We start from the raw sequence: 26,699 nt of genomic DNA on the forward strand, positions 1-26,699 counted from the left end.
GTCTGTTGCCCTAACACATGTGTAGAGGACGAAAAAAAGGGGGGTGGGGTGGGGTTGACTCAGCACTAGAGAAAGAGCAATTAATTTGAGGGGTTGGGGGTGGGAGGTGGGGGAGGAATAGTCAAGGCTTTCCCCTGACTAGAATAAATAACATTTATTTTGAATAAATGACATTTACATTGGATCTTGAAGGAGAGGAGAATAGAATTTTCCCTAGTATGCCAAGCTTCAAGTGTCAAAGAGGACAAATGATTCGGTCCTAAAGCTTATGACATTAGGTAAGTTATACTGGTATGGACACAAAAATTTAACTTATTCCCACCTCACCATCCTGCTAAGGCAAGATAAGGCACACCAATCTATAGAATGGACTAGCTTCTTCCTTCCCGGTGCCTGGCCTGTTCCCCTCAGCTTATCAGGATGGTTCAATTCGTTCTTGAATTCGATATATCAAGGTGAAGAATACTTCACAGACACAAATCCATATTCAGAGTGTACTTGGGGATGGATCTGCATATAGTTGGGGATTAAGTAACTTGGTACAAGTCATGCTTAAAGGCTGGAGTGTTTCAAGTTAAGCTCTTAATAAAAGTACTATTGAGTTGTCTTCTAAGGAAACTCCATGTTGTTAATAAGAAAATACAGAGGAAACTTTCTAGAGGCTAACTCTGAAGGCTCTTCACTAATTCTGTTGTCATTCTGACACTGTCTGTTAAAGCTTTGCCATTTAGCAATGATATAGGCCCCCAGATACATCAAATTATGAACGTGAGGAATTTTTAAATACAGCTGACCCTTGAACAACGAGGGGGTTAATTCACATATAACTTAGAGCAGGTCCTCAGTATCCGAGTTTGTCCACATCCACAGATCAACCAACCACAGCCTGTGCAGTCCTGTAGTATTTACTGTTGAAAAAAGTCCACAAATAAGTGGACCCGTGCCGTTTAAACCTGCGTTGTTCAAGGGTCCACTGTAAGTAATTTCAGCCTGCCAATGCCCACTGTCCTAGATATACCCAGGTGAATGTGATGATGCCCTAAAAAAAAATACCTTGGGGAGGTACATTCTGTGGTCTGATTTAGAAGAGTACAATGGTCCTTCAACTTGAGCGTGCCTCAGTACACCCTGGAGGGCTTATTAAAACACTGGCTGCTGGGCCCCACCTCTAGCTTCTGATTCAGTAGGTCTGGGGTAGAGGTTTGAGAATTTGCATTTCTAATAAGTTCCCAGTTGATAGTGATGTTGCTGGCCTGAAGATCACATTTGCAAACCACCAGAACAGTAAATCCCCTGCAAAATGTACTTATATGAAATGTACATGAAATACATTTCATACTTACGTGAAATAAGAGCCTTAGTACATACTAAGTTTACTTGTAATTGTTAGTAATTTAAATATGAATTAAATCGTATGATTAGTGAAATGACTCTGAACTCACTTGGAATCCATTTTGGTCACCTTCTTGGTGAAAAATTCATCTACACCTTCATCCACTCTCCCCATAAGACCATTCTGTTCACCATCTTGGGAGACTAGGCTGGTAGCACAGCCCTGCAAACCAAACAGGTGTGATATTAATTTACATTCAACTTAATTCGGCAAACATGTATTGCTAGATTCAAGGCACTGTGATAAAGGCCGTGGGAAGGACAAGACTGACTGACATAGGGCCCTTATATTCTACTGGAATAGAAGTCACATTACAACTGTAACAAGGGTAGAAAGAAACAAAAGTGAGAAATGCACTAGAAACACGAAGCCTGCTGGAGGATTAAGTCTGACTGCTGTCTCAGAAGCAGCTTGGAACCTAGCAGGCTATGAAGAGTCATGTGTTCCTGAAGCAGAGGAAGGCACTGCGGGCATATTGGTAAGGGAAGAGAGAATGCGTGAGAAAATGATACACACACTAAGTTTTGAAAACAGTAATAACTCCAGTGGCCGGGGCCTGAGGTTTAGGGATAGAGTTAACTGCTGAGTATTAACCCTAGCAGATACTAAAAATGGCCACTCCAAACACCCCACCACCACCACCTGCTTTCTTGCTTGCTTGCTGGAAGAACCCTGATTTCACGATGGAATACTTATCTGAACAAGTCAAATACATTAATCTCCTTGTCTGTGACTGGTAGGCATGGGCATGTGATACAGTTCTGGCCAGTGAGTTACAAGGGGGCTCATGGGCAGGTTTTCCTGCAGAGGAAGGGATGCATTTTTTTCTGCATGGTTGTGGGAGAGAGGATGTGATGTCTGAGCTGCAGCAGCCACCTGGAGTTCAAGAGGAAGCAAACCTGAGGACAAAATCCACCATGCTGAGGATGAAAGAGCAGAACAGTGGAAACCACCTGGGTGCTTATGCTGTGAATAAACCAGTCCTGGATCCCGAGACTTGTGGATTTCTTGTTAAGTAAGAAAATAAGTATTTCTCATGATTTACATCATTTTTAGTTCAGTATCTCTCATTATCTCTAATTGAATGAATACTTCCAACTAATAATACAAGGACTGACAGTGAACAACCTTGAATCCTATGCTAAAAAGTGCGGGATTTACTTTGTAGGTGAAAGGGAGCCTCAAAGAAATGCCATGGCCCAACCTGTATTTTGGTCAGATGATTCTGGGGCAGCATGAAGGATATACTGGAGAAGCCAGGGATTATAACTAGTGAAATCTGTTCAGGAACACAAACGAAAGACTTCTGTGATTGTTTGGTCTAATCAGGAGGAGATGAGGGACTAAGTACTAGTGAAATGAGAAGAGAAAGAAAGACGTTGCCTAAGATGAGGTTGAAGTTTCCAGGCTGGGTGAATGGGAGCGTCATTCTAGGGAACACAGTTCAAAGATTCAACTTTGGGAAGAAGATGATGAGTCCAGTTTCAGGCAGTGTTATCTGAGGTGCTGTGGAAATCCAGGGGCAGGTGTCGAAAGCTTGAGTCTCAGGACAGAAGCTGGTGAGAAGGTATATGGAAATTATTCATCAATCTAGCATTTCTCTTTGAATGGACAACTCATAGTGAACTCAGTAACATGCTTGGTTTGTGTCTGCAGTAGTGTGTTACTATTTCACACAGATAGGTTGTGGGCCATTGAGAAAGGACATGTATCTTGCCCATTCTGTTGGGCAGAGGACAAGTTCCCATGTGGTTGCGATATCTGAGCAGGTTGTCTTGCCATAGAGCGGTGGGAAAGTTCCTTCCTGTAATCTTGATTTGCACGTCTCAAGTTGCCTCTGGGGGTACCTGGCTCTTGTCTGCACGGGCACTGTTTAAAGAAAAGGCCCATCATTTGCTTTAAACAATCATTCACTGGCAACGTCCCTTATAAAAATGAGCTGTGTGTTTGAGTTCACATTTGTGCAATGCTGAAAAGTGAGCAGACAATAGGTAATAGACCAAGAACCCTGTGAAATGTGAATAATGAAAACAATGAGACCTCTCATCTGAATGGGCTTTACAGTGGAGCAAGGCTTTCTTGTGAATTGCAAGAGAGCAGAGAATCAGCCACGTTTGAGAATTCAGTTATGGAGAGGAAGCAGCTCACTGAACAACTGCTGTTTAAATTACAAAAGACAAAGTAGGGGGAAGGGTGAGCTGTGACAAAGCGAGAGAGAGGCATGGACATCTATACACTACCAAACGAAAGGTAGATAGCTAGTGGGAAGCAGCCGCATAGCACAGGGATATCAGCTCGGTGCTTTATGACCACCTGGAAGGGTGGGATAGGGAGGGTGGGAGGGAGACGCAAGAGGGAAGAGATATGGGAACATATGTATATGTATAACTGATTCACTTTGTTATAAAGCAGAAACTAACACACCACTGTAAAGCAATTATACCCCAATAAAGATGTTAAAAAAAAAAAAAGACAAAGTAGCACAGAACCTGCTTGGATTGTCATTTTTCCTTTTGTAAAAGAATGGAATCTCTACAGTAATAACAGCTCCCTAAGTTTGTACAGTGCTCGATACTTTACTATTTCATCTTCACACCTACCCCTTGAACTGCAAAGGAAAGATAGCGTTATCCTAGGTGTTGGTGCGGGGTGCCCACACAGGTCACCTGACTGATGGATGAGAAGGATGTGACCCCAGGACATGTGGTCCTAACATGGGGCTTCCTTCCAGGGCACCCTCGCTTGCCCTCAGAGGCTGCCTCTCAAATTCCTCTTCCCGTTTTGAGGGGGAAAAATTTTTACTAGTATAATTTCTCCTTTCAGCCCTTTTCTTTTTTGCCTGCTTTGAAACAATTCACAGCTAGCATGAAAGGTCTCTGGGGACATGAAGAACAATCAACGGATTTCAGAGACGGAGGCACACAGGGCTCAACAAAGCAATCTGGTTGCCTGTCCTGTAGGACAGGCCAGTTTTTAGGGCTGGACAGGACCTTAGAGACCCCACCCACCACCCCGGGCCCAACCCTGTCATTTTGGAGATAAAGAGACTGGAAGTAGAGAGATTAAGAGAAGTCCAGGATCACTGGGAGACCTTGAGCGAGATGCAGCTTAAAATGCATCTGTTAAAAGCAAGAGGTGTCAGCACCCTGTAAGAAGAGCAGCAGAGAAGCTGAAGACTAAAATGACATGCGGTTTGGCAGGGGAGTTCAAAGACACACACACATGCCCTTTCAGGTCAATATCCAGCAAAAGGAAAGGAAAGGAAAGGACATACAGACATCGGAAGTTCTCACAATTCCATTTGATTTGGGTCTTTAATGTCAAGGAGAATAAATTTCAGACTAAAAAGGGGAGCGGAACTATTGGAAAGGGAGAGCAGAACGCTTAGCTCTGAGCTAGCTGGCACCAACTGCACCTGTGCTCAGAGGCAGGCTTTTGCAAATAAAATCAGAAATCGCTGTTATTGGTATCTGAGAAATAAAGAAGGTAGATTTCACACCTCTGGTGTATAAGTAAATGCTAATAGGATAATTTGTGAATGCTTAGAAGATAAGCCGGTGATTATGAAGACTAAAGACAATCAGACCACCCTCCGTCCTCCTCTTCCTGGATTGTTAAGATGAAGGCACCAGGGCAGCACTGTAGGGGGTGCACCTGGATTTTGACAAGGCAGCTGCCAAATCTCTCAGGTCTCCACGGGCCGGGGGGCAGGGGGGGGGGGGGGCGAGAGCTGGGCAGGAAGGAAGGACAATTAGGTGCATTAGGGACTCTGAGCAAAAGAAACCCGAAGAGTGCTAATTAGTGAGTTGAATAATCTTGAAATTTTACATGCATACATTAGACAGTAAGAAACATGGAAAATTAAGAGCCAAGCAATCAAGCCAGGAAAAAAGGACTCCAAGAGGAAGTAAAAGAAACAAAATATAATTTTAAAAAAATAAGGCAAAAATTAATGAACTTGAGAGGACCAGTAAAGCTAATTCTTTGAAAAAGACTAGTAAACGAGACCTTGCAAAATTAGGAGAGAGGAATTAAGATATATTAGAAATGGAAAAATGGGACACAGCTATTGATACAGAAGAGATTAAAAATGCAAAAGAATTCTATAAACAAGTAAATGAACTATCAGACTAAGTGGGCAATATCCTAGAAAAACAGATTACCGAAGTGGTCTCAAGGAGAATTAGGTAATCTGAATAGATCTGATGAAATAAAATTCACATTTTACGGCAAGATGAGGAAAATTTAAACATAAAATTTTTCTCTGCCCGTTTGGACCTCCCTCCCCCCTCCCCTTTAGAGTGTATTGTGCATTCTGCCTTAACCAGACCTCCTTAGGCGATAACCTTCCTTTTTAATCTTGTAAGGGGTCAGGATGACCCACTTCTCACTTTGTTCATGCAGGTCTGGATTGTGTAAACTGTCAGTACACCATCTGACGTATCACCCTTTGTCTCAAAAACTTATAATAACTGTGTTTCGACCTCTAACAGGCAGAATAGTCCTCAGAGCTTTCTGAAAAACTGTCTCCCGGGTTATAATCCTCAGGTTGGCTGAAATAAACTTTTCCATTTCTTTCTTAGATTGACTATTCATCTTTTTCATCAACAGATCTATAACGAAAGAAATAAAATCCCTAGTTTAAAAAAATCGACATATCAGCATGACATGCACACAGACAGCACATCAGGCCCAGGTGGCTTCCCGGGGGAGGAACAGAAAATCTATACTTGCAAACTGTTCCAGAGACTAGGAAAGGAGAGAGAGCATCCCTACTATGTTATGAAGATAGTTGTGATATAGTGATTTACAGTAAGAAATACATATTTGGTCTTCATCCCCATTTCTGGCACAGAGCTCCTAAACGCTTGGAATTTCCTAACTAATGAGAGCCATAAAGGTGTTTTGGTTATGTTAATGAGGTGACTTTGGAACCCACCTAAAAATGGGGGCTGATAGCCAGGAGACCCAACCACGTGATTAGAGGGTTTGAATTTTCAGTCCCACCCCCTCCACTTCAGGGAGCTGATAGGGCCCAGAAGTCCAATCAGTCACCAATGGCCAGTGATTTACTCAATTATGACTGTGTAATGAAGTCTCCATAAAAACCCCAAAGGACAAGGTCTGGAGAGCTTCTGGGTTGGTGAACATGTGGAGATGCAGGGAGTGTGATGTGCTGGGAGAGGGCATGGAAGCTCCGTGCCCCTTCTCGCATATCTTTCCCTAAGCATCTCCTCCATCTGGCTGTTCCTGAGTTATAACCTTTTATTATAAACTAGTAATCCAGTAAGTAATGTCTGGGTTCCGTGAGCTGCTATAACAAATACATCAAACCCAAGAAGGATTGTGGGAACCTGTGATTTATAGGCAGTTGGTCAGTATGGGTAACAACTGCCAACTAAAGGTTGTCGCTTGCCATGTCACTCTACAAGGATTAAGCCATTAGCCACTGCAGTCGCTGACCTTCAACACACCCAGAAGGAGTTCCCTCTGTGCTCTGGGAAAATTGGCAGAACAGGCCTTCAGATAGTTAAATATTTTCAAGAGAAAATGTCATGAACCCAATTTCTTGCATCTTCCCATACTTAGAAAAGCACTACAATCATTAAGATACCTGTGCCCCATGACCAGCAGCAACCTTCTACCAAGACATGTGCTTGACTGCACATACCCGTTCTCCAAAATCACACATATGCTGACCTTCCCCCCACCTCTTTGAACAGTTCCTCAGTCTTTGGAGAGGCTGTCTCCCAGGCTATAGTCCTCAGGAAGTCCCCAAATAAAACTGAAACTCACAGCTCTCACATTGCATGCTTTTATTTCAGTTGACAGTATCCTTTATAATAAACCAGTAATAGTAAGTAAAGTGTCCTCTTGGGTATTTTGAGCCATTCTAGCAAATTATCTAACCTAAGGAGGGGGGCATGGGAACCTCCCATGAAGTCCATCGGTCAGAAGTACAAGAGGCGACCTGAGACTGGTATCTGAAGTGAGGGTACCGCTGAGCCCTTCACCTGAGGGGTCAGAATTGAATTGAATTGTGGGACACCCAGTTGTTGTCCAGAGTTGAAGAATTAGCAGGTGTAGGGGGAAGAAAACCACACATTTGGTATTAGAAATGCTGAAAGTAAAAACAGCCTCCATACCTTGGCTTTGAGAGTTCTGACATCTAGAAAAGCTCATTAGGGGCATTAGGGGTCAAGGACAAGCTCTAGAAAAGCTAAGATCCATTTAGGGTGGACTAAGGCTACTCAATCCACCAAAACCAAACCAAAACGATAATATTAAATGACTGCTGCTACTAAATACTGCAGCTTTCTCACCCTCCACTGGAAAATGCGGACAATGGGGCCGGTGTGGCAGCTTCACACAGGTGTTCAATGTGAGAGCGCTTTGAAAATCACAAGCTCTGTGAAACCATTAGGCAGCATATTTTCACTGTGAACCCGAGGGAGAACAAGCTGTGCACGTTTTTTCTCAGGCTACCAAGCCTCTGGGAAGATCTATTTAGACCCAGGACCATAATCCATTATCCTAGGACATACCCTTGTGCTACAGAGTCCTTAGGACGAAGCAGCCTGGGGTTTGCCAACCCTGTTAAAATCAAGTAAGTTGGAAAAGAAAACAATTTACTAAAATTTTTTTCTTTTGTCTTTTTGAAACCATGTCAAGATATTCAGAATCAAATGAGAGAAATCAACCAAATACACCCAACCTGGATCTGGAACGAGCAAATGACTGACCATGCAGGTAACTGGTTGTGACTTTTATCCATCTACGACTCCAGCCATCCACCTATCATCCAGTGAGTATCGAACGCCTGCTACATTGTATTGAATAAATTCATACCAAGCGCTCAGTATACAACCATGGCTAATAAACCATACACCTTCCTACACAGAGCTTATACACAAGGAGGAAAGCGTGCTTAGAAAACACTGGACGGCAAGGGCTGTAACAGGGTAAAAGCCAGGCACTGGGGGAGCAGGGCCTCCATGGACGGTTGCTCAGGCTGTGCACTGTGCACAACTAGTGTGGGAGAACAACCTTCCCTGGAGCCGTGCACCCCCAGCCATGTGGGAGAACAGAGGTAGAGACAGGGAGGGCTTCCTGGGAGAAGTCTTGCCTCAGTGGAGGTCTGCAAAATGAGTAGTTATCCACCTAGGAGCTAAGGGTAGGGGGATGGAGGGGTGGGGGCGGGGGGGAGAGAGGAAGCAATGACAGAAAGGCTGCATCACTGGAGGCCTGAAACAGGATGAGAGTGAGGGATGCAGGGATGATGAGGAGAAAGGAAGAAGGTGAAGAGCAAACAGGGAGGGCAGTGGGGGCTGGTGTTGGGGATCATATCCAGGTTTCTAGCTTGTTGACTGGTGACGCTCCTTGTGGGGCAGGGCAGGTTTATAGAGAAAGATAGCCTCCCAGTTTTGAATTTGTTGAACCTGAGGTGCTCCGGGGCTTTAAAGTTCAGGAGGCAGGTGAATATCTGAATATGGAGTTCAGCAGAGGAGGCAGGAGTCAACAACAAACTGAAACCACGGGTTTAGATGACATCTCCGAGACAAATAATACACTCAAAGGCCAGGCAGAGGAAAACTGAAAAGGCATCGCTGGAGAGGTGAATAGGAAAGAAAAGAGAGTGATGACTCAGAGGCTCACAGAAGGATGGAGCCTTCCGGGTCAAGTAACTGCTGAGGTGTCAAGTAGGCTGACAGCTGACAAGTGTCCACAGGATTAGGTTAGGCGTGACCTTGGCAGGGTCGTTTCAGAGGTGGGTAGGTACAGAATGAAGATTTTGGTGGGTTGCAGAGAGACAGGAAGGTGAGGGAGAAAGGCCACAGGCAAAGACGAACTCCTTCAAGAAGTCTGACTGCAAAGGAGAGAAAAGACACTAACCAAAGAGAGACGTGGGGTCAATTGCATTAAGGCTCCTTAGCGCAGACAATTCAGTCCTCTCCTGAGCGGAGAGCAGGATGCTGAGAAGCATTCCGCCCGCATGGTTCTCCCAGGTACGGCCTCTCCTCCACCACTCAGCTTGTGGGGTATCAAAAGCCAGGGCACCAGAGCAGGTCAGGACACGGAGGTGGGGGAGTATACGGGTGCGGTCCAAAATGAAATGCAAACGATTTTTAATCACAAATCAATTCTTTGATACTTAGTCTCCATCTTTTCACACCCAGACACTATAAAATCCTACAGATGTAGCCTTTTTATCTCACCCATGTGACTGGTATTTTTCTAACAACTTCCAAGGGGCAACTCTGTTCTAAAGAGTTGAAAACCTTACAGTGTTGTCTTTTCCAAAATTGTTGAGCACCAAATGAGACATTTTATGTGAATATCACACACACGTAGAGGTTCCATTCTCCTTAACTACAAGCTTTCAGGTATGCAACACGCTTTTATAAGACTCTCCAGGTTTCCCTGGAGGAGGACAGGGTGAGGGAGAGATGGGCCCCCTCCAGCCCACCTACCGCTGCGTGCGTGGACTGCTGCTTCTTAGCCCGTTTTGGTCTTAACTTGGTAAAGTGCTCCAGCTTCTTTCCTTCCTCGGACGGCAAGTCAGAGATAAACCCCGAGCTCTGCTTCTCTTGTCTGATGGATGGGAAAGGCGGGTCTTCAATGTGAATTGGCACTTCTTCCAGGGCTTTATCAAGGTCAAATTCCATTTCTAAAATAAAGCAAAGCCCCAGGTTGAAGCTTACTGCATAGAGATGGATAGAAAAGTTTCTAAAAGTAATTTTAAGTCTATCACTGAATAGCAAACACTCATTCACAAATCACTTAATTCTCTTTCTCAATATTTACTCACTTAGAGCATCCCTAAGAAACATCCTTGAAGTGGTCCGAGGTTCTCGCTGAGGGGTGTTTCACGGTTATAAGGAAATGACTGGCATTAGCAAAATACTCACTCACCAAATGCCCTGGAGACAGGCCGCAGCATCCGGCTATGAATAGTCTTCCTTTTGGATTTAGGAGTCATCTAGCAATAAAATAAAGAAAGTACTCAGACAGGTATTCCCAGAAGACTTAACTTTCAAAGTTTAGAAACATTGTGTGGGGGGGTGATATTTGGGATCAATTGGTTTACGCTCAGTATTTACTCCTTCAGAGGATGGTTAGTAACATCTGACAGCCAGACTGAAGGGGCGAAGCCACGACATTTCTAAATGTTTGCCACTTTCTCAAATGATAGAGCCAACTTCTTTCCCCCAGCCCTGTTCAGTTAAATTCTATTTTTATAGCTAAAAGGAACAATGAACGATATAGGATTTAACTCTAACCTGCACACGAGGATGTTAAAACAGATATAAGGAATAAGAATGAAAGACTGTAAAAATCAGTCGCTAAAAATTGAAAACACAATTACTCACTGTTCATTATCACAGCAACATCAATATAAGCAACACCAAACTCTTTGTCATCTTAATGATTTAAGCAGTTTAACTGTTTTTTGTTTTTTTTTTTTTTTTTTTTTTTTTTTTTTGCGGTACGCGGGCATCTCACCGCTGTGGCCTCTCCCGTTGCGGAGCACAGGCTCCGGACGCACAGGCTCAGCGGCCACGGCTCACGGGCCCAGCCGCTTCACGGCATGCGGGATCCTCCCAGACTGGGGCACAAACCCGTGTCCCCTGCATCGGCAGGCAGACTCTCAACCACTGCGCCACCAGGGAAGCCCAGTTTAACTGTTTTGTTTCACATTTCTGCCACAAAAATTTTGATCTTTACATTATGAGCAAAGACCATAGACCAAAGACCAAAGAAAAAAGTTGCCATGATTTAGAAGTCTATCTGCTGTCCCTTCTCAGTAAGACATCTTTGATCCTTCTTTTCCTTTTAAAAAAGGAGACCAAAACCCAAACCATGCCCAAAACTTCTTAGAGCATTTTTCTAGCATTGGTGTCAACTGTTGATTATGTTAAGTCAAACCTTAAGGAAGACATTAGCTTCTCCCTCAACACGATAACTCGTGTCAAAGCTGGAGGGGACCTTTGTCATCACCTCCACAAATTGCAAGGAAGAAACTGAGTCATGGAGATGATAAGGACTACGACTCAAGTCAAGAGGAGCAGGGCCAGGGACAGAGCCAGTTATTAAGGTCAGCCCAGCATCCTTCCTGCCTCACCACTTGTGATCAATGAACGGATGGATTTTAGGGGTGTTAACTGCTTTGATACTGGAAACTGGTATTCGTGTAAACTAAGATATAACTGAAAGAACTTAGTTTGTAGACTTTCATTTCACTTAATAGGTTGTCATCTGAAGCTTTCTCAGAAAAAGAAAATCCACAGGTTGATAACAAGGTTCAAAGAATAAATTGTCTCATATTGACCTTTAAAGCAAACAGCTTTACAGTTTTGACAATCTTATGTCATTTTTAACAATAATATCCTTTTGCTATTATTTATTATTGAGAGAAAAAGGAGATTAAAAATGATGAGCAATAGAATTTAAATCCAGACTGGTCTTCCTGAACATAATGCAGCTTGCTGATTTGGTTCTTTCAAGGTTTTTTAAAGGCAGACAATCAGAGGAAAATCTTTTTATAAAGCATCGGGCTTTGCAGGTTCAATAAAAATACAACCAATCCAATGCAACTGGAAATGAATCCAGTTTCAAGATGGTTCTCCCCAGAACAGGCCTTACAGTTGGTTGAAGGTGGTGCGACTGGTCTATTCGTAAGTGAAACCTCTAAAAATAATTTTCAAGGAGACACAAACTATCAAAATATATGCTGTGTTTGGTCATAAAAACTCCTTCAGTATCGTATCCACCTTGTGCACAACCTTGATAGGTAAAAGGATTAAGAAGTAGCTTGGGATATAATTTCCGGCCAATTCATTTAGATAGTCACAGATAAATAGGAAAGAAGTTTAAAAATGCATGGAATGAAGATGTCTTCCAAAATGCTTTCCTGTCACTCCTGATTAGATTTTATAAGAAAAAGTGTTTGTGGGCAAAAATAATCTGGGTCAAGTTTCCCTATTTAGCCTTTATAATGAATACCAAATACATGTTAAAACATATGACACTAATGACATTTCAACTATATTATAATTTTTAAATATATAAAAAGAAATATATATAGAATTACATATAAGAGAATATATATAACATATATAAAAAATATCATTTACAAACTGATGCCCAACTGTAAACGGATCATTCCGCTCAATCTAACTTTATAGACACATTGAGAAACATACAAAATCATCAGGATTTTTGATGGCTGACAGTAATCAAAGGGAAACCAGTTGCCTTTCTTGGTCTTGCTTTCTAATGCCTCAAAACGTAGTACACAAAATCTGAATATCAGAAAGATGCATTCTAATGCATTTTCATTGCTTTCTTTCATTTCATATGCTCTTTACATGAGCATGTAACTTCCGGTTGCATTCTGCATAAAACTCTCTCTGTGTCTGACATATCTGTGAATTCTGAAGTTTTGCCACGTTTGGACAGGGCCAACGGCCTTTTGCTAAAATGGTCAGAGCTTGCAATCAGGCTGGTTTCTACAACTGGTGTTAAGAACGCAACCTGATTTTATACATTTCTTCCGATGGATGAACTGTTTTACAATCTCTTTCTTTCATGAGAAAGAATAAATATGGATTTAAGTGTAACAATGGAGAAAAAAAGTGAATTTTATTTCTTCATAGTTTTCTTTCTTTTCTTTACAATTGTTTCTTCCCCAACAGTTTTACAGACAGTGTGGACTTGCTCAATCTTATTGGCTCATTCCTATGATTTGATTACGTATAAATCTAAAGCAAGAGGAAATGTAAGGATGATACAATTATCCACCTATGTGTACATTTAGGAACACATACTGTATGTTTCTCTAGAAAGATGGTTTCTATGCACTCTCTTCCCCCTTCTCACACCTGTTGGTTAGATGAATTGAATCCTGGAAAAAAAAAAATCTGGCTTTACCATCCAGATTTACATTTACTCTCTTCCCTTTTTGAACCAAAATGAAAGGGTTAATTTTCTCACACTATGTCTTAGTCCTTGTTTACTCTTCCTGGACATTTGTCAATGCTTAAGTATTTTCTGATCAGAGAAATCACAAAGTGCCCAACAGATGAAGGGGGTCAGCAATGGAAGCAGGAGAGGTACACACGCCAAAGGGACCCTTCACAAATCGATGTATGGTTAACATTGCCAACTATTACTTCAGGCCTAAACAAAGTTACTTTGTCTTTAAAAGTGCATTTTATGAGAAGTAAGTAATTTTCAATATTCACATCCTCAGGAAATATGAGGAACAATGTGTTAAACCCTTTAAAATATAACTTTAGAAGGAAAACTCTAAACATAGACTTATTCTGATATCACAAACATCAGTAAATCCCCATCGTGGCAGACAGTGAATGAAATGCATGGCTCTATTCTCTAAGCATCCAAAAGCAGCACAATGTCTACATTGCTTGGAAATCTTACTCGTTTGATCCAATTTTTACAATGGATTTATAACTATTCTCCATGCAGCTCAACAGTGATACATATCCACTTTTACCGTAAGTTAAGGACTAATGTTAGAACCTTATAAACAACACAACATATTTTTCCTGTTAAACTCATTTTTAACACATGATTGCTAGACATACTAATTTTTTTTTTTAATGAGAGTTAAATTGTTTCTATCACCAAAAAAATAGGAATGGAGTGGTTTCCTCATTCATTTTACCAAGTTTGCGTAAAGAATAATAAACAACACCCTCACTCCAAAGTTCAAGAATCCTTAATTACTTTTCTTTTCCTTGAGGTTAAAAAAAAAAGAAAGAAAACAGAAACAGATGGAAAGCAGATTAGTAAAAATCTTCTAATACAAGAAGGTATTATGATGCCAGTTTTCTACAACTCTGGGAAACAAGTAATATGACAAGAATCAGAAATTAAAAACCTTGGAAGTTTAAGTAATCATGTCTTGTTTTTTAAACATGAATGGAAGAAGCACTTTTCTCCTCTTGAATGTTTATACCCTCTTCATCAACACTTTGCTTGCTTTCAGGCACATGGCTGGGAATATTTTAAATTCATCACCTGTTTTGCTAAGCTGAACCATCTTGTAAAGTTCAATCTTGTCTCTAAATTGCTGCCTATTTTATTCAGGATCCAAGATGGATGACGACACTACAGTCTCCTGGGAGATGAGCCAGGCAGCGCGGAAGCAAATGGAGCACAAGAATGTAAACTAGTACAGCCAGAATCTGCAGAGCCACCAAAAAATACTTACACTTGTACAGCAGAGAGTCTCCATGCAGCAAAAAGAAAGGAAAAAAAAATTTTGAATGGAAGAGAAATAAAGCAACAGCATTACAAGAAATGGGGAGGGAGAGACACCATACACAAATAAACAGAAAAGCTACATAAAAAGCCTTCATAGCAAAGGAATGAGGCAAGAATGAGGCCAAACTATTATTAGCTTAAGCCATCCAACCTAGCTTTTTTTAAGCAGAAGCACAATTACAGCTTGAAAACTGCAGAAACTCTTAAGAGATATTACCTCTTCTGCTAAGTGCGTGCAAAATGCCATCTACCAACCCCATAAGGTATTAATCCCACTTGGGAGATGGAGATGTCATCAGCTCCAAAGGCACATAGTAGACAGAACACTGGATGGACGTTAGCAAACTCCACGCAGGTGTTGGTTCTTGGGCCACAGGGCTAGTCATAGCAACTAAGTGGGGACAACGTGTCTTTGGGCACGTGTAAGCGTCCCTTCTCGGGATCTTTACATCATTCTGTCCTCCCCACTGTAGCAGCAGCTTTGAGTTCTCTCTCCCCCTCAGTCATCAGAGCATTTCAAGCAAGGATCTGATACCAGGACCTACCACAGTTACCTACCTATAGTGTCATTAACATTGATAGTACCTTATACCTTAGTGGGAATTTAGGTCACCTTACATTTCACATTAAATCTCTAATTAAAGAATTTTAAAAACCTCATTGGTCACCATTATTAACAGTTGTTAGGGCATGTTAATATTCTGAACATTTATAAAAGAATGTTTAAAAGCATAACAAAACCAAAAAAGTCCCACTGTAGAATGTCAGATCTTTGTGAAGATGGGGGGGCATCTTTTCCAAACTTCCTGAAAACACACTCTGAGGAAGGCCACCTACTCCATCTACCTGGGGCTGACTTTTTTCCTTCAAGTTCCTTATTTTGTGTGTGTCAATTCTTCTCAATATACAGCAGGATGAAAATACAGGGCTTCTCAGTTTGTGACTAAACCGGTGGGTGGCACACAAGTAAAAGGCTTCCCATAACCATCACCACCATCATTATGATCACCCTCGGCATTATTTGCTTATCAGAAAGGTTTCCATCAGCAAGGTCCTGAAAAAGTCTCAATCCACAGACTTCTAATTTCTTATTTCATTAGGCAATTTTCTTCAAATACACCTTTTTTTTTTTTTTTTTGCGTTACACAGGCCTCTCACTGTTGTGGCCTCTCACTGTTGTGGCCTCTACCATTGCGGAGCACAGGCTCCGGACGCACAGGCTCAGCGGCCATGGTTCACGGGCCCAGCCGCTCCACAGCAAGTGGGATCTTCCCAGACCGGGGCACAAACCCGTGTCCCCTGCATCGGCAGGCGGACTCTGAACCACTGCGCCACCAGGGAAGCCCACCTCATTTTATGATACCTTAAATTAGATTGAAAACAGCTTTGCTGAATGAAAGGAGAAAAAGCACAAACGTATTCTCAAATATTCCTGAATGGCCCAAAATAAAGACTCTTGCCCCTGTCTTAACTGCACATCCCCTCAGAAGCTTCCTTAAAGGTGTGACTATGGATACATACATATGAGAGTTATAGCTGATGGTTAAGTCCCACAGATAATTTTAGACTTTCTCTTTGTGAAAGGTTAATTCAACATGACAAGTACTCTGTCCCAGTTATCCACCTAAAGGTCATTAGAAGTGAAGGTAAGGAACCTTTCAGTTGGTTCAACTCCTAAAATGACAAGCAAGCAAAAAAATGTTCCTATGAAGAGGGAAACCATGGCAACAGACATTTCAACTTTTCAAAGGAATCAACATCACTAGTTCTCGACTCCTTCAGCACACTGTTTGGAACTCATTTACCTATACTGACTTCAGTGTCTCCCCATCAGGGCAAGGGAAGGACTAGTGAGTAGAGAGAGCTCATCCTCTCCCGAGAGTATGTCCCATGCTCAAGGCTTTGGCATCCGAGAACTGAGCTCGAATCAGTTAAGGGGTTGTGGAACTTTGGCCAATGTTTTTGTAAAGTCAGGCCTAGTTTTCTAATTTGTAAAATAAACTGTTGTGAGGATTAGCTCAGAGCCTGGCGTATAGTGCCCGTCAATGGCCCCCCAGTGCTTCAACAACTGGCAGTGATTCTGAGCATTCGTAATATTATCAGTTTTTCATCTTGCTATTCCCAAGGAGAAAAACTGAGGGGAGAGGAAGCATTTATTAGTAGCTTTATAATGGCAAGAATCTGGGAACAATCTAAAAGCCTATTAAACACAGGAATGGATACTAAGATGAAGTATATTCAAATGATGGGACAGCAGTTAAGAGGAGAAAACACTTTATATATAGCAACATGAAAAATCTCAAAAGGTAATACTGAGTGAAAAAAGCAAGTTTCAGAAAGATACACATGGTATGATGCCATTTATGTAAATTTTAAAACACACAAAATAATACTATATACTGTTACGAATACATTATGTTTGGAACATACAAAATAAACAGAAAGCATCCAAAATTGTGACAGCGGTACTTCCGAGGAAAGGGGGAGAAGAGTGAGGCTGTCAGGAGAGGTCAAATGAGGCTATAATTTTATCAATAATGTTTCATATTATTTGAGATTCAACAAATATTACTGAGCACCTACTGTGCACTGGGAACTCTTGGAGAAGGGGTGTGGGTATAGCAGTGAAGAAGATCAGTGAGGTCCCTGCATTCCTAGAGTTCATATTCTGGTATCAAAAAAGCACACTGGCACGACAAAGATGCTAACGTGTTGTTTGTTCAAGTGGTGGGGACACAGGTGTCTGACATTTTTTTGGTGTGCTTTTTTGTAATTTTGTAGGATCTCTCCAAAAAGCTTATTTAGGAACACTTAAAGGCATCACTCAGGTCACTTGGTGCTGACTGAGTGCCTGGACTTACTCTGCAGACACCCCAGTAGAAGCTCATCTGCAGGACCATATGCCACCACCGTGGCCACCTCTTGATGGGTAATGACAAGGGACAAATTTGATCAGCAGGTGGAAACTGACTGTAATATATGTGAAGAAACTTTAAAGATTCTTAAAGCAACTCAGGGTTACATGTACCAGTAACTAGTTTTACAAGTACAGTAAACCAGTCCACTAGTTTTACAAGTGTTATTATTGCCATGAAGCGTCAAGAATAACTGCTATCTCACTAACAGGCACATGAAAAGATGCTCAACATCACTAATTACTAGAGACATGCAAATAAAAACCATGATGCGGCATCACCTCACACCGGTCAGAATGGCCATCATCAAAACGTCTACAAAGAACAAATGTTGGAGAAGGTGTGGAGAAAAGGGAACCAACACTGTTGGTGGGAATATAAATTGGTGCAGCCTCTGTGGAAAACAGTATGGAGGTTTCTTAGAAAACTAAAAATAGAACTACCATATGATCCAGCAATTCCACTCTTGGGCATTTATCTGGAAAAAAACGAAAACACCAATTCAAAAAGACACATGTACCCCCAAGTTGATAGCAGCATTATTTACAATAGCCAAGACATGGAAGTAACCCAAGTGCCCATCAACAGATGAGTGGATTAAGTGATATGCATGGAATATTACTCAGCCATAAAAAGGAATGAAGTATTGCCATCTGCAGCAACACAAATGGACCTAGAGAACAGTATAATGAAATAAATCAGACAGAAAAAGACAAATACTATGTGATATCACTTAAACGTGGAATTTAAAAAATAATACAAGTGAATGTATATCCAAACTAAAACAGACTCACAGACACAGAAAACAAACTTGTGGTTACTAAAAGGGAGAGGGAAGTGGGGGAGGGACAAATTAGGGGTATGTGATTAACAGATACAAACTACTATATATAAAATAGATACGCAACAAGGATCTACAGTATAGCACAGGGAATTATACCCATTATCTTGTAATGACCTACAATGGAATATAATCTGCAAAAATACTGAGTCACTATGCTGTACACCTGAAACTAACATGATACTGCAAATCAACTATACTTCAATTAAAAAAATAATAATTAAAAATCAATAATAATAAAAACTAGCTGTCATCTCAACATTTAGGAGCCCAAGAAGCCAAATTAAAACAAGAACTTGGTACCGCTTCTAACTTTTTCATTTTCTTTACCACAAAACTCACATTTGAGGGAGTAAAAAAGCTCATCGTGAACCTGGATAGGATTCACTCTAACAAAACAATGTAAATGTTTTGCCGGCCACTTTAGTAATTCATTTCAACAAGAACATGGAGATAGCGATTTGGTGTTCAAGAACTGGCCCAGACTGGGTGAGGAAGAAAAGCCGTTTAAAAAAAAAAAAAGGCAAATGAGGGAGTTTACCACCAAGCACAGCAATTTAGGCAAATCTGCCCAAAGACTGCAGAGGTGCCTCTTGGCTCCCACTTCATCGGCGCTCCCTCAGCTTCCATGGGCAGAAACAGCATCACACCTATGAGGACTTCAACTATGGACAGTTGCCTAGTCAAGTATACTCACTTTTTTTTTTTTTTTTTTTTTTTATACTCACTTTTTAAAACTTTTGCAGAGATAAGCTCTTTTTACAAGTTAATGGCCAAAGACATTTATTATGGGATCCTTTATCACACACAAAAAAAGTGATTTTTTCCAAGTTTTCTTTCTTTTTAATATATGGCAGAATTCTTTTTGAAACATGTTAAACAGTGTCTCAAAAATACAGAAGAGTGGGGGGCTTCCCTGGTGGCGCAGTGGTTGAGAGTCCGCCTGCGGGATGCAGGGGACGCGGGTTCGTGCCCCGGTCTAGGAAGATCCCACGTGCCGCGGAGCAGCTGGGCCCGTGAGCCATGGCCGCTGAGCCTGCGCGTCCGGAGCCTCTGCTCTGCAACGGGAGAGGCCACGACAGTGAGAGGCCTGCGTACCGCCAGAAAAAAAAAAAAAAAATACAGAAGAGTGAAATGGAATTAACTTGGCTGAAATAGGAAAACGCCTAGAGGTTAACTCAGGAGGTTTCCTTCAAGTGACTCCTCCTTACCCCTGTGGCCACAAGCATCCTTGGGGGAAACAAAGTGAAAGTCTTTGGGTGGAAAGGATAAGCCAGGATTCTGTCTTGCTCACCTCTAAATCCCCGCAGCCTGGAGAAAGCCTGGCAAGTAGTGGGCATTCAATAACTGGTGAACGAATGAGTGAACTGACCCACTGTTTTCACCCAGTGCTCCCCCGCACTTGGAGTTTATAGACTTGTTTAAAAGAGAACATCTGTCACTACTACCACCATCACTTCCATAAAGGGAATTTAGGCACAAAGACAGAAGGGCGCAATCTATTATAAAGAACAGGCCTTTAAATTAGATACATTTACATTCATGTAAAGTTTTTCTCTGTCGTCCTTATTTTTCCCATTTAATGTTAGATTGATAAAAAACTTCCTAATGGACCCTAGTGGTTCATGGATTGGTGTCCACTTCTTTAACTTCAAATACATACACCTCTTTGCTCCCCAACTATTCTTAACATTTTCAAATTTACCGTAAAAATAGTATAATAAATACAGGTATACCCTTCACGTGGATTCTCTAACATTTTGTCACACTATTTCCTCTACTTTCTCTTTTTATCACAAACACACAAATTTTTGGTTGAACCATTTAAAAGTTGTTGACGTCCTGACATTTCACCTTTAAATACTTCTGCGTGAATATCCTAAGAAGTATATTCTCCTACATAACCATACACATAACAAAATTAATAGCAATTACATAGTATGTATGTACATACCATGGTCCACATTCAAATTGCCCCAGTTGTCCCTCACATGTCTTACAACACTCCCCCTGCCCCTTTTAGATGCAGGATCTAATGGAGAATTCACCCACGATATATGGTTATGTTTCTCTCATCTTTTTTATCTAGCAAACCCTCCTTCCCCCACCCCCAATCCTGCCTTTCTTTTTCATGATACTGACTTTCTTGAAGAATGCAGGCCAATTGTTTCACAGACTCTCCCACATTCTATATTTGTCTGATTGTCCCCCATAATTAGATTCAGGTGAACTATTTTTAGCACAAATGCCAAACGGGTGATGCTGTAAACAACTGAATCACAGCAGGTGGCACCCAGATCAAGTTGTTCCATTCTTGGTGACACTAAATTTGATCACTTCAGTAGGGCAGGAACCTCCCAACTGCTTCACAGGAAAGGTACCTTGTCCCTTAGTAATTTGTAAAGGTACCTTGTCTCTTGATAATAATAATTTTGTGAGGTGATACTTTCAGTTTATGCAGATGAGCCCATTTGCAAACAACCATTGACAATCCTTGCCTGAATGAATGAATATAAGAGAGCTTCTACTTCTATCATTATTCCCACATTTTATTAGGTGCCGTTCCTCTGTAAGGATCAAATTTCCCTTTTTTAAATCTTCTGTACCATCCTCTCTCTTTTATTTTCTTAGTATTACTATGGACTTAAGGATTTTTTTTTTTTTTTTTTTTTTTGTGGTACGCGGGCCTCTCACTGTTGTGGCCTCTCCCGTTGCAGAGCACAGGCTCCAGACACGCAGGCTCAGCGGCCATGGCTCACGGGCCCAGCCTCTCCGCGGCATGTGGGATCTTCCCGGACCGGGGCACGAACCCACACGTCCCCTGCATCATCAGGCGGACTCTCAACCACTGCGCCACCAGGGAAGCCCAAACTTAAGGATTTTTAAAAATTAATTCAATGTATCCTAAACTATTACTGTCATTACTGTTTTGGTTGCAGGGAGTATCCCAGTGGAAGCCATTTCAATCTGGATTTTGTATCCTTTGCAATGATCCCACTGGATTTAGAGCCAATCCTTGCTTTTTGATTCAAGATATCCTAGTGTCATCTTGTGCCTTCCTGTGCATTTTAAAAATGAATATGGGTAATCCCTGTTTAATGAACTAGACTGTAATAATTAAATATTTCCTACCAGATTGTCATCTGAGTCAATGCTCAAGGGGAACCCAAAGTTAGTCATTATTATTTTTACCCTCAAAATATCTAACCAAACAGTATCATCACATCTGTAGTTTAAAAAGTAATTTTTATGCATTTCTACTTGTTAAAGTTTGAGGCGGTATAAATCTTACTGAGAAAATGAGATACCTAATCCTTCCTATGATGACTGTTGGAGAGCAACAATCTTTAGTATCTAGGAAGAGTAGTATATGGAAGCCGTAACTCTGAGAGCCACTATAAATCAATGGACAAAAGGAGGAATGATGTGTAGAGATTTAGTAAGGCATCACATTTCTTACTGAATGCAACATTAAATCCAGCTATTCACATCACACTCATTAACTTTTATATCCAGAATCTCATTTCATAGAAAAGTTAAAATGGCATCACGATGTTAAAACAAAAACATTCAGGGAGCTGTACTGATGAGACTGTTGTGAAGATCACAGTAGAGTACTATTTTTAAGTGAACATGGTTTGTTTCCTTATTTTCCAGATCTGCACCGTTTTTTTGATACAAGAAAATTAAATCTTTATCTTTGTCATGTTTTCTCCAGGAAACAGCCCACTTTTTATTCATTTTAACTAACCTTGCAACCAAGGTATAGTGGAAAGTTGGATAAACTGTCTATCAAACACACTTTTTATACGCCACTGTGATGTATTACAACCAAAGAAGGATGGCTTTCAGAGTATGTAATCTCTATCGTCCTGACTTAATGTTAACTATAACAAACCCTGTCTTGTCAATGACTGTCTTTCATTAATATTTTCCAACATTTAAGGCTTCAGCATCAAATAACAGGATACAGATGGTCAACGGATTCAGTTACCTGGGGAGTGGAGGTCACACACTGCACAACTAGAAGCCCTTTCTGAGGTTCTGCTACGGCCGTGACAGAGGATACTCTGAAATCTTTTTCAGGGAAGGGCCATTTTGGCCATGCTGAACTGGGTATGGCATTTGGAGATTTCAACTGGGTACAGTTGACCCTTGAACAATACAGCTTTGAACTTGTGCAGGTCCACTTAAGTGGAGATTATTTTTCAATAAATACATACTACAGTACTAGTCAATCCGAGGCTGGTTGAATCCGCAGAGACGGAACAACAGACATAGAGAGCGGCTGTACAGAGTTATAGCCCAATTTTGGGGGGGGTGTCGGTGCCCCTAACCATCGCGTCGTTCAAAGGTCCAGTGCATTCGTGCAAGGGCTGAAGTGGAATGAAGGCTGCTCCCAGAGAATCCTGGCTTGACTTACAGGTACCCACCCTACCGTTCAGCTCTGGTTAGTTGATCTCCTGTCTGGAAGAGCAAAATGACCACATACCTCAATTTTGATAATCAAAGTCAGATCAGTTAGGTCTAAACCTTGCAGCACTAGTTCCCAAGGTCAAGCCTCCACCTCACCCAGCAAGCAAAACAGAGCACCATGGAGTCACAGATAAGGACTGATCTTGAACTTTGCTGTATCATAACTTCATTCCCTCCTTAGCAAGCCTTTATTTTCAGGAGATATTTGGCTAACCCTCAACTTCTCCTAGGCAAGAAGGAAAACTGTCCAACTGAAAGTCAGGGCCAGTGGCATGGCCTGAGTAAGCAGGACTGAATTGGGGATGATCATGTGTGTTCTCAGTAGGCAGCTTCCAGAGGCAGACAGCCCTCTCTTCTCAGTTTTTTTTGCTGCTTGTTCCCATCAGTTCAGACACCTACAACTCGAGCCATCACTTGCCCCATTATTTCAAAAGGTGGGATTTGCTACCACAGGTTAGAATCCCTCCCAGTTCACTAAGAGGAAGAGTAAAACCCTGGGGGGACAGAATTAGCCTGCAGTTAGAGACACCACCCACCAAACTCTCAGTGCAAACCCTCCGTGAAAAGGCTCTTCCCCAACCCAACCTTCCCTGGACTTTTCTTCCAGTGACCTGGTCCAGCCTGAAGACCAGGGATGCAGCAGAGAGGGTACAGGCTTGGGAACTGGATCATTTGGAGTTGAGCCCTCCGCTCTGGCTACCCCTAAACCAGCCGTGTGATATGGGGCAAGTGTATTAACGTCTCTGAGCTCTGAGCTCTCATCTGAAAAACAGGTTAAAATAGTTACCACATATGGCTGCCATGACAAAGCAGAGGGCACAGTGCATGTCTCACAGCGGGTACGTGGTTTTCTCCTTTTTTCCTATACAACTTGCTGAGAGCTTGGATCACTGACGATATAACCTATAATATTCTCATTAATAGAACCTCATAGGTTTAAAGATAGCCTTTTCACGCCAAGAATCATTTTCTAGAGTTTCCAGAGAAATCTGTTACTGACATTTATTGCTGGCATTAGCTGTACAGAATTCAAAGACGTAACTCCCGTACCCTCAAGGAGCATAGAATCTAGCAGGAAAGTTGAGCTAAGCAAGGAACTGCAGTGCAAAGCCAAGGCATTAAACAAAACGTACTGAGCAATTATTACGTGCCAGGTACTGGACACTAGATACTGGGATTATGTTGTCCAAGTACAATCCCAGTCCCTGCCCTCTAGGAGCGTATGCTCCAGCGTGGGGAGATGGCAAAAAGTACCTACATGAGTAAACAAGATCATTTCAAGTACTGATAAGTGCTGAGCAGATAAAACAGGATAATATGGTAGAGAGGCTGGAGTGTTTCTTCGGCTCGGAGAGTCAAGGAAAACTTTTGAGAGATCTGAGTTAAGACCTGAGTGGTGGAGAAAAGGTAGCTGAGGGAAGATCTGGTGAAGCGTGTTCCAAGCTGAAGGAAGAAAAGGATAAGATGGGAACCAGGGCAAGTTCTAGAGAAAAGCAATGAGGCCACAGTGGCTTGAGGGAAGTGAACAAAGGAGAGAGTAGAGCACATAGAGAGATGGAGGCCACATCATGGAGGACCTTGTGAACCCCGCGGGGAAGAGACTCCATTTATTCTGGGTGCAATGGGAAGCCGTCAAAGGGTTTGACACCTCACACATTGATCTGTTCTCTACTTTAGAAAGTTCCTGGGCTACTGAGAGGGGACTGATTGCAGAGAGGCCAGAGTGGAAGCATAAGTATAAGCTACAAGTCTATTTCAGGAATACAGGCAAGGGTGGCTAGGGTGAGGGGCCGGAGTGGATACGGACAGTAAGGGAAAGGGTAAGACTGAGACTGACTGTGGAGTTAGGAATAAACGGGTAGAATAGAAGGTGGTGTCCCACACTGAGAAAACGAATGCTCCAGTAGCGGAAGGGGAAATCAATGATTCTGTTTTGGACACATTAAGTTTGAGATACCCAGTAGACACATAATTGAGATGTCGACTAGGCAGATGAATATACAAGTCTGCAGCTCAAGGTAAACTGAGATAAATGTCATGAATGTAGGAAAAGAAAAGTGCTTATAGAGTTGAAGGGACAGCGGTCAGGTGAGCGAAGGTGTCTGGTAAGTGCATCTGTACCGTGGCTGTGCATGGATGACTTACCAATCCAGCCCTGGCTACTGAGCTCTGAGGCCGCCTCCACAACTCCCTACTGGACATCTCAAGCCAGGGTCTTGCAAACGCCTCACCTCAACATAACCAAGACGGGAATCACTAACATCTGTTTCTGCCAAAATCTGCCCCTTCTCCCATATTCCGCACCTTCAGTGTTGCCTTCAAAATAAATAAACAATATAGAAACAAGTAAACCCTCAGCGAGCTCTAGGAGGCTCTTTGTGATATGGCCTCCACCCTCGTCACCTACCCTCTCTCCTACCCTTTATTCCCGTTGTATCATAATCCCACAATAGTTCCTCACATCGTGATGCTCTCTCCTCACTCCAAGCCTCTATATAAGTACTATTCTCTCTGCTAAATTTACTTACTCATTTTCCTCTCGGCCAACTTCTCCTTCAAATGCTAACTCTCATTGTACCAACAGTTACTAAGGGCCTTATTATGTACCAAACATGATGCTCAGAACTTTCCTCCAGGACGGCTTCCTTGACAACGGCCCTTCCCAGGCTGGGCTGGGCATCCCTTCTCTCCATAGCAACCGACACATCTCTGTCAGAGCTCTTTCCCACCATATCTCATATTTCAGTGTATTCATGCATAACCACCTCAGTCCAAAAGAAAACTGAGGCTCATACAGAACATCAAGTTGTTTTTTTGATTTGTTTTGTGTTTTGTTTTTTTTTAGTTTATACCCTTTTACTAACCTGTATCTATTCCCCAGCCTCCCAGCCCCTGCCGTGGCAAACACTTTTCTACTCAGTTCCTATGAGTGTGACTCCTTTCTTTCTTTCTTTTTTTTGAATTTTATTTTATTTTTTTATACAGCATTCTTATTAGTCATCCATTTTATATACATCAGTGTATATATGTCAATCCCAATCGCCAAATTCAGCACACCACCATCCCCTCCCCACCCCCACAGCTTTCCCCCTTTAGTGTCCACACGTTTGTTCTCTACATCTGTGTCTCAATTTCTGTCCTGCAAACCAGTTCATCTGTACCATTTTTCTAGGTTCCACATTTATCTGTTAATATACGATATTTGTTTTTCTCTTTCTGACTTACTTCACGCTGTATGACAGTCTCTAGATCCATCCACGTCTCTACAAATGACCCAATTTCATTCCTTTCTATGGCTGAGTAATATTCCATTGTATACATGTACCACATCTTTTTTTTCCATTCGTCTGTCGATAGGCATTTAGGTTGCTTTCATGACCTGGCTATTGTAAATAGTGCTGCAATGAACATTGGGGTGCATGTGTCTTTTTGAATTATGGTTTTCTCTGGGTATATGCCCTGTAGGGGGATTGCTGGGTCACACGGTAATTCTATTTTTAGTTTTATAAGGAACCTCCATACTGTTCTCCATAGTGGCTGTATCAATTTACATTCCCACCAACAGTACAAGAGGGTTCCCTTTTCTCCATCATTTGCTGTTTGTAGATTTTCTGATGATGCCCATTCTAACTGGTGTGGGGTGATACCTCATTGTAGTTTTGATTTGCATTTCTCTAATAATTAGTGATGATGAGCAGCTTTTCATGTGCCTACTGGCCATCTGTATGCCTTCTTTGGAGAAATGTCTATTTAGGTCTTCTGCCCATTTTGAGATTGGGTTTTT

At 41.8% G+C, this 26,699-nt stretch overlaps 1 protein-coding gene across 5 annotated transcripts in view; it reads right to left on the minus strand.

Annotated features, from left to right (window-relative positions):
• The window catches only part of CARMIL1 (capping protein regulator and myosin 1 linker 1), a 323,350-nt gene that overhangs the window by 20,018 nt on the left and 276,633 nt on the right, over positions 1-26,699 (minus strand). For all 5 annotated transcript variants that reach the window (XM_082847980.1, XM_082847981.1, XM_082847979.1 and 2 more), the window contains 3 exons: positions 10,307-10,373; positions 9,865-10,061; positions 1,443-1,555 (listed from right to left, as the gene is read on the minus strand). In XM_082847980.1, coding sequence (XP_082704106.1) covers positions 1,443-1,555; positions 9,865-10,061; positions 10,307-10,373 — 377 coding nt within the window. The remainder of the gene's footprint in view (positions 1-1,442; positions 1,556-9,864; positions 10,062-10,306; positions 10,374-26,699) is intronic.

This window comes from Leucopleurus acutus, assembly GCF_964270905.1.
Source record: "Leucopleurus acutus genome assembly, chromosome: 10".
NCBI lineage: Eukaryota > Metazoa > Chordata > Mammalia > Artiodactyla > Delphinidae > Leucopleurus > Leucopleurus acutus.